At 42.8% G+C, this 14,186-nt stretch overlaps 1 protein-coding gene across 2 annotated transcripts in view; it reads left to right on the forward strand.

The window, feature by feature from the left end:
• Positions 1–10,618, forward strand: part of Slc25a13 (solute carrier family 25 member 13) — a 180,098-nt gene extending 169,480 nt beyond the window's left edge. For both annotated transcript variants that reach the window (XM_036181810.1, XM_036181811.1), the window contains exons 16-18: positions 8,923–9,081; positions 9,182–9,272; positions 9,502–10,618. In XM_036181810.1, the coding sequence (XP_036037703.1) occupies positions 8,923–9,081; positions 9,182–9,272; positions 9,502–9,688 (437 nt within the window). In that variant the 3' untranslated portion in view covers positions 9,689–10,618. The remainder of the gene's footprint in view (positions 1–8,922; positions 9,082–9,181; positions 9,273–9,501) is intronic.
• The last annotated feature ends 3,568 nt before the right edge of the window (positions 10,619–14,186 follow it).

Genomic DNA, 14,186 nt, shown 5'->3' on the forward strand with positions numbered 1-14,186 from the left:
TCAGACTCCAAGGCTCAGATTCACTTCCCCACATAGACCCCTATGACCTACACAAGCCACTGATTCCCTCGTGACCTGCTTCTTCAAATCTGGAGATGACTGTTATAGCTTCACTAAAGTATTGTGGGATTAAATGGAATAATAGACAAAGATTTAGAACATTCAGAAATGTTCAACTATAGTGATTTTATTGTATATAATTTTAAACTCCCTAAACATAGTTTAAGCAGCTAGATTGTATCCTTATTTTTCCTTATAATTTTTTGAGATTATAATATAATTACATTACTTCCCTTGCTTCCCTTTTCTCTCTGCAGTCCTTCCTATGTCCCCATTGTGACCCTTCCTTTCACATTCATGGCTTCTTTTTCTGTTGTTGTTGTCGTTGTTGTTGTTTTGTGTGTTCTAAACATATAAATACAACCTGCTTGATCTATGCAATGTTACTTGTATATATATATGTTTTCGGAGTTGACTATCTGGTATTGGAAAACCAATTGGTGTGCTCTTCTGGGGAGAAGACTGTTTCTCCTGCTTTTGGCATTCCTTAGGTGCCTCTAGGTTTTATACAGGGTTGAGGTCTCAAGCTTTCCCCTTCATGTTAGTATGACTATGGCCATCATCCTTGCTTATTTAGTTCATGTTTAGGCAGCCATGTTGGTAAGACTTCCGGGAGACACAATCTTATAGCAGACTTTCTTTTTATCTGGTTATTACAATCTGTCTGTTCTTCTTCTACAAATACCCTGAGCTTTAAATACAGGGGTTGTGTGGTAGATGTCAGTTGGCGCTAGGCTCCATAACTCTACATTTTGATCTCTTGTGGTTTTCTGTAATGGTCTTCAACTGTTGCAAAAAGAAGTTTACCTGATGAGGGGTGAGAACTACTTACCTGTGGGTATAAGGACAAATATTTAGAATGTAGTTGGGGGTTATATTTGTTTGTAAACTGGCAGTAGGTTCTCCTCTAGCATCTGTGACTTCACTGATCCTAAGAAGTGGCTAGGTTTCCCACACAAGGAGTGATTTCATTTCTTGTTGACTGGGCCTTAAGTCCAATTGGAGAGCACCAAGGCATATGCACCATTCTTGCACCCTGAGGGTTATTCTGTTGTTCCAGTTGTTATGGTTCAGAGATGTCATAGTTGGTAAAACTACTGGTTGCTGCTCTCCTTTCAAAGCTTGCCTGGTACCTTCTGGTGCCATGGAAGATGGTGCTCAAGGAAGAGTCTTTCAGATTAAATTCCAGCTCTGGTCCTCTTGGTCCTGTGTCTGAAGTGCATGGTATCTTCAGCAATCGAAACTTAACCTTTGGCACCAACAATAGCCTATAATGTTCTAGAAGTCTCTTAGACAATACTGACCAACAACTCACAAGAGGGTATTTCATGCCTTGTGTTGAGATTCTTATTAGATAGTCTGTGGCTCTTATTAGATAGTCTGTGGCTCTTGGGGGTGGCATCGTTAGCCCAGGTGGGAAAATTTCATTTAAACTATTTGTGAATATGTACATATAGACTTATGTGTTACAGGTATTTTTTTATTAAGTAGATAGCTAATAGTGTGATTCCTTATGATCTTTTCAGATACCCTTATTATTTTACTCTCCTCCCTCCTCCTTCTGTGCTTATCTCCCTCTCTCTAAAGCCTCCCCACAACCCCGCATTCACATGCATCTGCATCCCTCTTTACTTCCCTAGTTTGTATGTACTCTCTTCTGAAGATTTGGAGTTAGGAGCCTCAGATAAGAGAAAACATGTAATACGTTGTCTTTCTTTGTCTGGGATACCTCACTCAATATGTTCTTTTCTAGTTCAGTCCATTTATCCGCAGATTTCATAATGTCGTACATTTCTTTGCAGCTGAATAATATTCCATTGTATTAGGATTTTCTAGAGGAAAAGAACTTATAGAATGAATCTATGTGTATGTGTGTGTATGTACACACACATACGCACATATACATACATACATACAATATTGAATTTATTGGAATGACATACAGACTGCAGCCCAGTTGATCAACAATGGCTGGCTAAAAATGGGAAGTCCAAGAATCCCGTAGTTACTTAGTCCACAAGACTGGATGTCTCAGCTGGTCTTCAGTGTATATAGGAATCCCAAAGAAGTAGGCTCCAATGCCAGTGACAGAATGTTTGTGCTAACAACGCAAGGGAAAGCAGGCCAAGAGCAAAAGCTTCCTTCGTCCATGTCCTTATATAGACTTCCAGCAGAAGGTGTGGCCCAGATTAAAGGTGTGTCTTCCTGCCTCAAGATCGAAATCAAAGATGTGTGTCTTCCTACCTCAAAGGACCGTACTAGAAGTGGATTCACCCACTTCAAACCAAGCAAAATAATCCCACACAGACGTGCCCTCCATTTCTGGATTGTAGTTCATTCCAGATGTAGTCAAACTGACAATAATAGCTGTTACTTCCTTTGTGTATATGTACCACATTTTACTATCTATTAGTCAGTTGAAGGATGCTTAGGTTGTTTCCATTTTCTAACTGTTGTGAAGAAAGCAGCAGTGAACATGGCTGAGCAAGGATCTGTTGAATAGGGTCTAGCTAGGTGAGTCCTTTTGATCCTTCCCTCCGTACATTCTCCCACCCCCCACCCCAAATTTATCCCCAATCCACATCTCGTGCCCCAGCCAAGTCTGGCCATTCCTGCCTGTGCTGCTACTAATCTCTAGGCTTCTATCGGTACCCTGCCTGCCTGCCTCAGCCTACGAGCCCCTCCCATGCTACATGCAACCTCTTCACCCAGCCAGATCCTGCACATCTGTCTCCAGGGTCTAGCCTGGTAAGTTCACCTAATACTTCCCTTCTCATACCACCCTAACACCCACATCTATCCCCAAACTCCAAGCTTGAACTAGGGCATGGTCCCTAACCCAGCACACTAGCCCAGCCCCCTGTGTCCATCTGACTTCATTCAACCTAAGCCACATCCAACCTCTAGGCCCAGCCCAACCTACACAGTTCCTCTTCTGTCCGAACTCACTCTGTCCATATTAGACAAGAAGAACTAACAGAAGTTCACATGCTCATATCTCATGGCAAAATATATAAACAATATGAAAGATGAAGACAGCATCACCTCCACCCCCGAATCTACCAGTCCTATGAAAATGTCTGCCAATGAGAAAGAATTACCTTGATGAGCTCCAGGACACAGAATTTAAAAACAACAACAACCAATCACAAATGTCATCAAAGAATTCCAGGAATTTAAAGAAGACGCAAAGAAAAACAGCTTAATAAACTTAAAGAAACTGAACGTTAAGAGAATAAATGCCTGAGTGATGCCCAAGAAAACACAAATGTACGACTCATGAAAATGAATATATCCAGGATTCTAAAATAGAATTCAGTAAAGACATAGAATCATATTGTTCTTAATCATAGATGCCTAGCACTGTCCAAATGACAGTTTGGATTTTATCAAAACAAAGCAGATCTTTAGGCATAAAGATTTTCTCCGGTTTTGGATCTGAGTTTGCTGATGGAAAGTGTGAATGTTTTGAACATGAAACCACATTAGTCTTGAAGCTCTGGAGGCATCACCAGCCTTGTGCTGGTGTTTTAGCCCCACAGCTGTCCTATTCTCTGAGCGCTCACCTGGTGTCCTAATTAGGGTTCCATTGCTGTACTGAAACACCACGACCAAAAGCCACGTGAGGGAGAAACAAGTCATCTGGTTTAGACTTCCCCAGCACTATTCATCACTGAAGCAAGTCTGGACAGGGACTCACACAGGGCAGGAACCTGGTGGCAGGAGCTGATGCAGAGGCCATGGAAGAGTGTTGTTACTGGATTGCCCCCCAAGGCTTGCTCAGCTTGCTTTGTTGTAGAAACCAGGACCTCCAGCCCAGGGGTAGTTCCACCCACAATGGGCTGGGCTCTCCCCCATCTATCACTAGTAGGCTTGCCTATGCCCAGCCTTATGGAGGCAGTTTCTCAACTGAGGCTCCTTCCTCTCAGATGACTATAGCTTGTGTCAAGTTGACAAAAAACCAGCCAGCACACCTGGGATGCCTTTATTACCATCCCAGAGCTTCTCACCTCTAAACAAGTACTTAATGTTTCTTTTTGGGTGTGGATCAGGAGCAGTTCTTTTGTGGGCCTGTGGCTCAAAGTGTGTTATACAACTCTAAGAAGGAAGTGGTTGCTTACAAGGATTTGATAATTGAATAATTCAATTCTGAGAGCCTTGAGAATAAAACATAGTGGAGACAGATTAGGGTAATGAAGTGCACATACTTACCCAATTCTTCCAGAATGTCTCAAACTTCTAGAAAGTATACATTAAAAAGAGCAGCATCAGCACTCAGTACTCAGGAAACAACCAACCTGAGTCTGGAATTGGTGATGCCACAGGCCCAAAGCCCTGACAGGAAAAACTGTTGATAATGTAAATGCCAAAGTGGAGACTCTCGACCTCTGAGTGAACAGTAGAATGCCTGAGGTATGCTAAAGAAGTAAGCTAAAGAGCTGCATTTGTGGACACACAGCCACGGTAGCCGCTCCCATGTCATCTAGAGCTTCAAGCAACATTTGTCCACAAGTTGAAACCTCCGAATTGTAATGTAGAGAATGAGCCATTGGCCTGGAAACAGCCTGTGTAGAACTGACGGAAAGCAGGGCAGGGCTTAAGTCCGTGTCAAACCTTAACCACAGGTGCAGCAAAACATAAATTAACAGCTCTTTCCCAGTGGAGTAGAAAATAAATTATTCTCGCTGCACAGTTCAGCTTTCTGCATGTCAGCATCAGGAAAGGTTCAGCCCTGCCAGCCTGCCTTAGCCCTCTCAGCGAGAAGGAGTCTCCCTTCTGAAACAGAGGGAGAAGGGGAAGCAGGTCTGGAGTATGGCAGGTACCACCCACGTTGAATTCAGTGGCTGCTGAGCCCACCACCGTTTCGCTCTGAGTATCAGCAGACAGCCAGGCATCCTCGAACAGGAAGGGAGAGCAAGGAAAGCGAACTGAAAAATGGTGAAGAAAACGGTAATTTAGGGACCGGAGGAGAACTTGCGGGAACTGTAATTAGGAAGCCTGGAGGGGATTCTTTGTGTCTTACTTTTTATTCTTAAATAAAAGTAAGTACACAGGAAGTTGTAAAAAACAATATAGTGAAATTCCACATACTCTTTCTAGGAACCTTTTATCTTTCATAACTATCATACAAGGTCAAAATCAGGAAATTGACTTGTCATAACACATGTGAAGTTCTGTGGCATTTGACATTTACTTTATGTGTTTATTGGCAGTGTTGATGCTGGAGCCAAGGTCTGATGCATTGATTACATGGTTTATTATTTTGAGACAGCTTCGCATTAGGATGACCAAGACTGACCTTGCACTCACTTTGTAGCCAGAATTGACTTTGGGTGGGTTTTGTTTTTTAATTAACAAAATGATTATGAAAATTAAAGATCCAGGGTTGGGGATTTAGCTCAGTGGTAGAGCGCTTTCCTAGCAAGCACAAGGCCCTGGGTTCAATCCTCGGCTCCACAAAAAAATAAAAATTAAAAATTAAAATAAAATAAAAAATCCAAGTGAAAATTAAAGATCCATATGGTTCTGAATGATAAAACAGATCTGACCAAAGAAAACCAAGTAAGGCCTCATGTGGTGCTGCTCATCCATGACCGCAACACTCAGGAAGATGAGGCAGGAGAATTATGAGTTAAGCCTGGGGACCACAGGAAGAAAACCTGTCTTGAGAAAAGAACAAGGGAACGGAGAAAAAGTTAGACATTTGGGAAATAAAGACATGGTAGGGACAACACTGTAGAATGTGGCACAAAATTCCAGAGGTGGAAACTATGAACATTGAAGAGGCATGCCAGACTACTACCTTTGAAAGAGGTTCCCTGGATATCAGGATTAGAAGAGAAGGACAAGAAACAAAAAGTGAGTAATAGAAGATGGGCTTTTCATCTGTAATGCAATACCTTCTAGTTGCCCAGGAGATGAAGTCTGGAACCACCGTGATATTCTCAGGCTTAGTAGCATCCAATGCGAGGATGGAGCCTGTGTCTACTCTGCTTGCAAGGCTCCCTTCTCTGCAGCCAAATGAGTGAATTTAAGAAGAACAATGTGGGATACTCCAAGCAGCACTGACAGAAAAGTTATAGCTATAAGTCACTCAAAATTGTCGCTGACTCAGGTGTTTGTATTTATTATTCAAGAAGAGCTGTTGGGAGACACATGAAGGAAAGAGAAGGTCAGAGTGAAAGTAGACTGTCTTCCTCCATTTGCTGGAAGAGGATGTGTGTGTCAGAGGCACAGCCATGCCATAGATATTTGTGGGCCATGGTTGTGTCACGGTTATATTTATTGAGATATTGGATCTCCAGATCAAAAGGAAAGTAACAGGAAGTAGAAGAGATAGAAAACACATAGGATATGAGGAACAAGTCCATCATCAATGGAAATGGATCCAGTGTCCTAAGTGAAAACAAACACTTTCATTTCAGTTTTAAAAGGAAATGTAGTCATCTTCCACTGGACAGTACCAACCAGCCTTTGTGAATTATCAATGCAACATGCCTCATGCAATCTCAGCTTGGAAATATAAACAGAACATGAGATTTTTCTCCTTAATGAGTAGCTTTATCACATTGCTGTCAGTAGCAGGTTGATCTTATAGATAACAGCTGAGAAGTGGAATTTAGAATCTGTTGGCCTTGACCCAAAAGAAATATGTATTCACTTCACTTTTATAATATTAAGTATTAATCATTATTAATGCTAATATAATACTTATAAAAATTAATGTCTTTGTCCTCAGAGCTGTCTGGATTCACCAAGTCACATTTCCTTTTTGCTGTCAGTGATCTTCTATAGTTTCTGACTCCCTGGAAACCTCACAGTTGTTTTTATTGGCTGCTGAGCACCCGGTGTCATTTTGTTGCTAAGGTGGTGGATGGCCCAGAGCTATGCATGTGTGAGTCTTATTGATAGACTGCAATCTTCCTGTTGAGGACACAGAAGATACTTTCCTATCTTCTAGATATCACCTCTTCTTCCACACCCAGGCCATTTCATCCATGTGGCTTCATGCTTTTGAAAGCAGAGAATGACCAGGCAAGTGGATTCGGAGTCCTTGCCCACTCAGTTATCTGGTGGCCAAGCTCTTTGCAGGACCTGTGGCCAAGTTTCAGAGTAGCTAAACCCAGTTCTCTGGGTTTACTGTCAACCCCACCTTAGAAATCTCCACGGTGATGTCTGGAGCGGCTCCTAGACTCTAGACTTCATCCATTAGCGATTGTGGGGGCTACAGATAGATATTGCTGGGCTTGTGTTTGGCTTGTAGGGTTTCTAGGGCATGTGTGTACATACGAGCGCGCGCGCACACACACACACACACCCTTATCTGCTTTGCCAGACAACTTACCAAGTAGTTTATATGTTTCTTTTAGCATTTTCAGTCAGGCGTTTTTATTGCCATTGGATCTATTCTTCATACTCTCTTCTTCTCCTTTACTTCTCTCATGACCAGGAAATGTTTATGAAAAGCACCGTAATGGAAAAAGAACATGTCCCCCACTATCGCCCCTGTGTCTTTCACAGCCCCACATGATCATACCTGCAATGTGGTTAGAAAGATTTGATTTCATGTCTAGAAGAGACTCCCTGCTAAACTCCCTCTAAACCAGGAAGTGAAGCAAAACGGGTAGTGTGAATACAGTGGGTTTCTAACCATTTTTTTGTGTTTCCTTTCATCATGTCAGAGGATAAATTCCTGGCTCAAAATGACAGTAATCCCTCCAAGCTAATAGGAAGCCCAGTGCGACTTCTTAGATGAACACTGGGTAGAATGTGCGCTTTTCACATGTAAAACTGCAGAGTGTTTTGTAAGGACTGTTTCTCAGATCAGAGTCACAGGAGTTGAGTGGAGCTGCAAGAGGAAGAGACTCGGCTTTTCTGGTAGAAGTGGGAGCATGCAGTACACAGTTATACACCACCCCCAGCTCACACTGTGACTTTAAAACTGTCTGTTGAAGGATGAGATGGAGTTCTAAGCCAGACCATGTTGGTTTGGACAGAAATTCTTACAGAATTATTAAGCCTTAAAAAAAGCAAAGGAGATTTATGCATCTGCATCTGACCAGTTTGGTTTGGAATAGGTTCATAATGGAAAAGTAATAAAACCATAAGAGACAGTGTTTTCTGAATAGTCTCCCTTTTAAAAACTCTAAACATGGGCTGCCCCATTTTTGGATAAAAACAACTGCAGAAAATTTTCCCCATTGGTAATTTTGGGAGGGATTTTGTTGTTGTTGTTGTTGTTCCTTTCTTACTGATTACCAGCCAGTGTCAAGTGTAAACCTTCTGTTACAATTTTCTAGCTATATCAGTTTAGGGAGAAGGAGGGAGGGATCGGTGTGAGAGTCTCACACAGGCTCATGGTGTTTGCTTTGCTGTCCTTACAGCCTTGTAAGAGAGGTTAGGGTTTTGGAGTGCAGGCTGGCTGGATATGTGAGAGAAGGCAGCCTCCGGTGTCTGCCAGCAGCCAGGAAACCATGAAGAGGAAATACATAATAAGCTTCACCTCTGAAAAATCAGACCTAATAACTTCGTGAGGTTCTGATTTCAACAGGAAAGCAAAAAAATTTTTTTTTGGAAACCACTTTCTCTGTTTGTTCTCAACCACTTGAAATAGTGTTACGGATAAATAATTGCTTAAAAATATTTATGTATTTAAGAATAGAAACAACAAACGAAGGTAGGAGGGGGCAGTGGACACTCACAGACAGTACCAGCGTGTCGTGCTATCCAGAGGACAGCACAATGGGCATTTCATTACACTGGCGTCCCACCTTTCTTTCCACGGCCAGCAGTTCAAAGCACAGTTATTTTTATATAGTGAGAATGTGAGTGGACTGAGATGGTACTGTGTCTCGCCTGCAGGTATGCCCGCAGCATCTTTAGTGACCCCTGCTGATGTTATCAAGACTAGATTACAGGTGGCTGCCCGGGCTGGCCAGACCACTTACACAGGTGTGATGGACTGCTTCAGAAAGATCCTTCGGGAAGAAGGCCCAAAAGCCTTGTGGAAAGGAGCTGCTGGTATGGAAGTAATTGGTTCTTAACTAACCTTTTGGTATCAGGTAAATTTTTTTTAAACAAATCTAATGGTGTCTGTTATTTCTTTCCATCTTTGTCATAGCTCGCGTGTTCCGGTCCTCGCCACAGTTTGGGGTCACCTTGCTGACTTATGAATTGCTACAGCGATGGTTCTATGTCGATTTTGGAGGAGTGTAAGTGTCATGGTGAATGTACCGCTCAATTCCTGCCTCCTCTAATACTCAGTTCCCATTGAGAAAAGCACACAAAGCTGTCTGGATCCTGTGATAGTGTCTGCAGGGTCATTTCAAAGGGAGCATGCAGTTGACGAGAATCCAATTTTTGCTTCTTGTTGCATGGTTTTATTGGTTTCTACTGGGATTTTTAAATCACTCTGCTGATACGGATTTACTCTTTTCCTAGGAAGCCCGTGGGATCCGAGCCAGTTCCTAAATCCCGGATTACTCTGCCTGCTCCCAATCCTGACCATGTTGGGGGCTATAAACTGGCAGTTGCAACATTTGCAGGCATTGAAAACAAGTTTGGACTTTACCTACCTCTCTTCAAGCCATCGGCATCTACCTCAAACGTGACCGGTGGGGGCCCGTAGGAGGACTGACCTGGATCTGGCTGTAAAATGGTTGGAACTGCAGAGTCCCATCTCGGATTGAAGCATGGCTTCACCCCTTCTGCATCTGTCTCATTTAAATTCAGGTCAAGGCTTTTTATATTAAATGCAATCATTCATTTTCTGGATGTTTTTGTACCAAGATCATGTGGAATTATTCCTAATTATTCTTTGGCACTCTGCCCACAAACCTATGTTTGTATCTTTTATATACTGGGATTTGGTCAACACTAACTTGCTCTCGATTAAGTCTGAAGGAAAATTATGGAGGTCTCCTACCTGAATGATAGTCTACTGAAAGGCAACCATGGTTCCTATAGCAAAGAGTGCTAGAATGTTTAAAGTAGTAGAAAGCTGGGTATATATTTATAAAAATGAAAAACACTGGAAGGAAAAAAAAAAAAACCAATACCCAGCCTGGACTCAAATTTTAAACATGCACAAATTTGGCCTCTGGATTATATTATGAAGGTTTTATGTGAAACATGTTTTTTCGTAATGAAAGCCACATTGAGGATGTTTAGTAATCATATTCTCTTACTCGTACCAAGTGTACTAGGGAAAAGTTTTGAATGTTAAGGAAGTGCTTTTGGCATTTTTATTATAGAGACAGAAGAAACTGAGACACAATTCTACTCCTGAGTGTGCTGATTTTGGATAAATACTTATATGATGAACACATGCTGATTACTGCCAATTTTAACAGACACTGTAAGAATATTGTCCACCCCCTCGTGCTGGTACCAGCCTAATCCCACCCCCATAGTTGGCACCCATTTGCCTTTAAAATCACTTTATCTTGAATCATGTCAGACAAATATACTCTAAGTTTTTATTTAATTTGGGGTGCCTTGTATCATGGTCAGAGGTTTGTGTGCTCGTGAAGGGGAAAATAAACTCTTTTCAAAGCTACTGATTGCTTGCTCTTGTATATTTCCATGATGGATGGCAACCATGGTTGTCATGAATGGATTCGTCCTCATGCCATGTTTGGGGATATCCTGTTCCTCTGAGAGTTAACTCTCAAGGTAATGTGTGAGCTCATTTTCATGATGTAGAATGAGTAGGAGAAGGTGTGTCTCACTCTGGAAAGGAAAGAACTACTGAACTGATATCTCACGTTGGTCATCTTTAATACTTAAAGACAATTTGTGTGTTTGGAAAACATGTGCTCACGTGTCTATGTTTCTCTGTAAGTACTTAAGTGTGAATACACATGTGTACATGTATGTATGGAAACCAGAGTTCAGCACTGGATGACTTCCTTGCTTACTCTCCATCTTAATTACTGAGAGAGGCTCTCTCATGAAATTAGAGCTCAACAATTGGCTATCTACCTGGCCGATGAGCTCTAGCAATCCACATGTTCCCATATACACAAACATACCACCTGTTCTTGGGTAACATGCCTCCAGTCGTGAGTTTCTATGTGACTGATGGATCCAAATGCGGGTCCTCATGCTTGGACAGCAGGCACCTTACTGGTGGGGCCATCCCCTTATAACCCCACTTGGTACAATTTCTTATCACGATGACTAAAATAATACAAAGCTTTAATGGAAGTTGGACATAAGAACTGGGGTGACATGATATTTGTACTGTAATTTACTTCCGAGTTATACCAGACTGGCATTTTGCTGTAGCTAACCCCTGATATTCGCCTCCTTGTGCTGATTTTGGAAAAGAAGTTCATCTTGAAGAGAATTTGTAGTTACCTTCAACAGCAGTCTTCTCCCAAAGATGATACTGATTGACCTATTGAGGTGTGTATGAACATTCTTAGTCTCTGAAGGCCCCCATCCATGCTCCTACAGGCTGACACACAAAGTGATATTCAAGTTGGAAAGAGTCTACATGATAAGTTTTTTATTTGCACACCTGTTACAGGTATGGATCTTTACCAGAAATAGGGCATGTGTACATGTGACTCCTTCCACGACTGTTTGACCAAACAAAGGAGTAATTTCCATCACATGATATGATACCTACATATCGCCCTCAAAGACCAGTACCAGTGTGGGGATGCTTTAAAACACAGGCCTCCAGCTTTGGGCTTTGGAGTGTGGAGGAAAGCCTCTGAGTTCTTACATTCCCTTTCGACACTTGCAAGAAATTTTATAGAAGATCAGATTTTTTGTGGAAAAAAAACACTGACCCAGGTCTCATAAAAAGTACACAGTCCACCCATTTCTTTACGAGCTGTTGGTCTTGATGGGAGAGCGCCCTAGCTTTGCCTAGACTTATGTGGGGCTGCACAGTGAATAAGAAGAAACCAGGGGTCCAGAAGTCGGTGGAGATGGGACCACACTTCTTTGAAATCCTTGACTTTTTCTGTTTGAGAGGCAGTGGCTTGAGAGTCTTTGAAGGAGGCCTGCTTTCCATGACTTCTGCTCAGTGGGTGGCATGCCTGTGACAGGCCCGGAATTGGACTGCAATCACCATGTGGTGAAAACCACGTGAAATTTGTTCTGGGTTTTTCTTCTCCCCAAAGTGACAGCACAACATGTCTAGAGCAGTGTGGCTGCTGTCATTGCTGCAGTCGGTCCCTGGACTGTGTCCCTCTGTAAGGCTGAGGCACTGTAGGCATCTCACTCCTGTGTGCTTCCTTGCCTCCTGCCCAGGGGAACCAGGCTCCCCTGGTGTAGAGCCCTGGAGCCTTTCGGCTCTGCTCTTGGCCCACCTCATGATTACTTGGGAGGTGGGAGACAGGCCTAATTTTCGTAGCAGCCTTTTTAATTTTTTTCCAAGGAGAGGAAAAAATGTGAAGCTGACCACAAAGTGAACACACTGATTCTTGGGTTCCAGTCGCGGCTGGGTTTCTTGAAGCTGGGTGGCGCGCTGTCGCCAAGCCCCTGCTGCACCTCCTAACCCACAACCATTTGCCCAGCGAGCTCCCTGGGGTCGCCTTAATCCCAGCAGCCAGGGACGCACGGGGGAAAAATAAGAATTCTGGCACAGAAAAGAGTCATTGAAATGCTTATTGCATTTCAAGCTTCAGTTTTTACTTAGCTAAAATATTTAGCATTGCTGGAAAACAATGTTTAAATCTTCGTGCTTATATGTTATTTAATGGTGTGGCCTGTGTAAACCTTGGGATGCCTAACGTTTTGACAGTCTTCTGGAAATGTTTAGCAGCACATAACTCAGTGAGCAGGGAATAAAAACGGGGAGCAAATTGCGCTTGAAAACGTTTGTAACCTCCTCAGACTGTGTGTTCAGAATGCACGGCATGTTGGAAAGCTTCAGGTGCAGGGATGGGGGGCACTTCAGTGATAACATTTGATGAATCTGTTTTAGAGCCCAGTTTATCTGCCTTCCAAATTAACCTTCCCTCCAAGCCATCCTGCGTCTCTGACCACAGAAGCCAGACTTGCAGGGATACATTTGTACTCTGCCACTGAGCAAAATCCCATTTTAAATTTCTGGGTAATCGAATGCTTTCAGGATGTGGATTTTCCCACAGCTTTCTACAATGTTCTTTCCACAAGCATCTTCCACAAAGGGGTGTGTGCCTTTTGTTTTACTTTTGGTGGGGAGTGGCAGTCTTCTCCAATGGGTTTAGCCCTTGGTATTAGGAAGACACGATGTGCTCACAAAATTGCCTGCTTCTTCTTAATGTCCCTGACACCAACACTGCCACTTGTGTTTTTCTGGACAGTGGCACCCTCTCCCTTGAAACCCAAAGGGCTCTGTAAGGGAGGAACTGTTCTGAATCTTGTACATTTTTAGTTACCATTGTGATGTTATGCATGGATGAATAGTGAGATTGATGGATTTTTGATAAATGTATTTTCCTCCACTGTGTCTCTCTTTTCATGGTGCTTTTTATGATACTGAAGACTTAAACTCTAGGGCCTTGGACAAAATGTTCCATTAAAGAGCTGCATCCCCAGCCCATTTTTATTTTGAGCCAGGTCCTTCCCAAGTTGGCCTAGCAGGCCTGGAACTCTTGATCTGTCACTCTCAGCCACCCAAATAACTGGGAATCCAAGCTTGTCCCATCAGGCTGGGGACACAGGCATCTGCCATCAGGCTGGGGACACAGGCTTGTGCCATCAGGCTGGGGACACAGGCTTGTGCCATCAGGCTTGTCCCATCAGGCTGGGGACACAGGCTTGTGCCATCAAGCTGGCTGCCGCTGCCTTTCACAGGCCTTTTCTGCTGCTAGAGTTAAAACTAGAAATGAAGACCAATTGACACCACCACCCCCCATACCAAACCCTTTCTTTAGAAATCACGAGCCGATCTTTGATCGAATCGGCATAGCTGTAATTTTAATTATTAGTAACGTGTTGCTATGAGTCCGGAAGCATCACATAAATTCAAAGATGGATGTAAATTCCCTGGTCATTGTGAACACTAAACTGTTGTTTTAAAAATCATCTCCCCTGAGCTGAGTGTTACCTTGGGCTTGAGATGGGTGGTGAATCATTTTTCTTATCCTTGACTAAGTATTTGAAGCTTGCTCTCTGTTTCTCAC

This window comes from Onychomys torridus, chromosome 3 (genome assembly GCF_903995425.1).
Source record: "Onychomys torridus chromosome 3, mOncTor1.1, whole genome shotgun sequence".
NCBI classification, from domain to species: domain Eukaryota; kingdom Metazoa; phylum Chordata; class Mammalia; order Rodentia; family Cricetidae; genus Onychomys; species Onychomys torridus.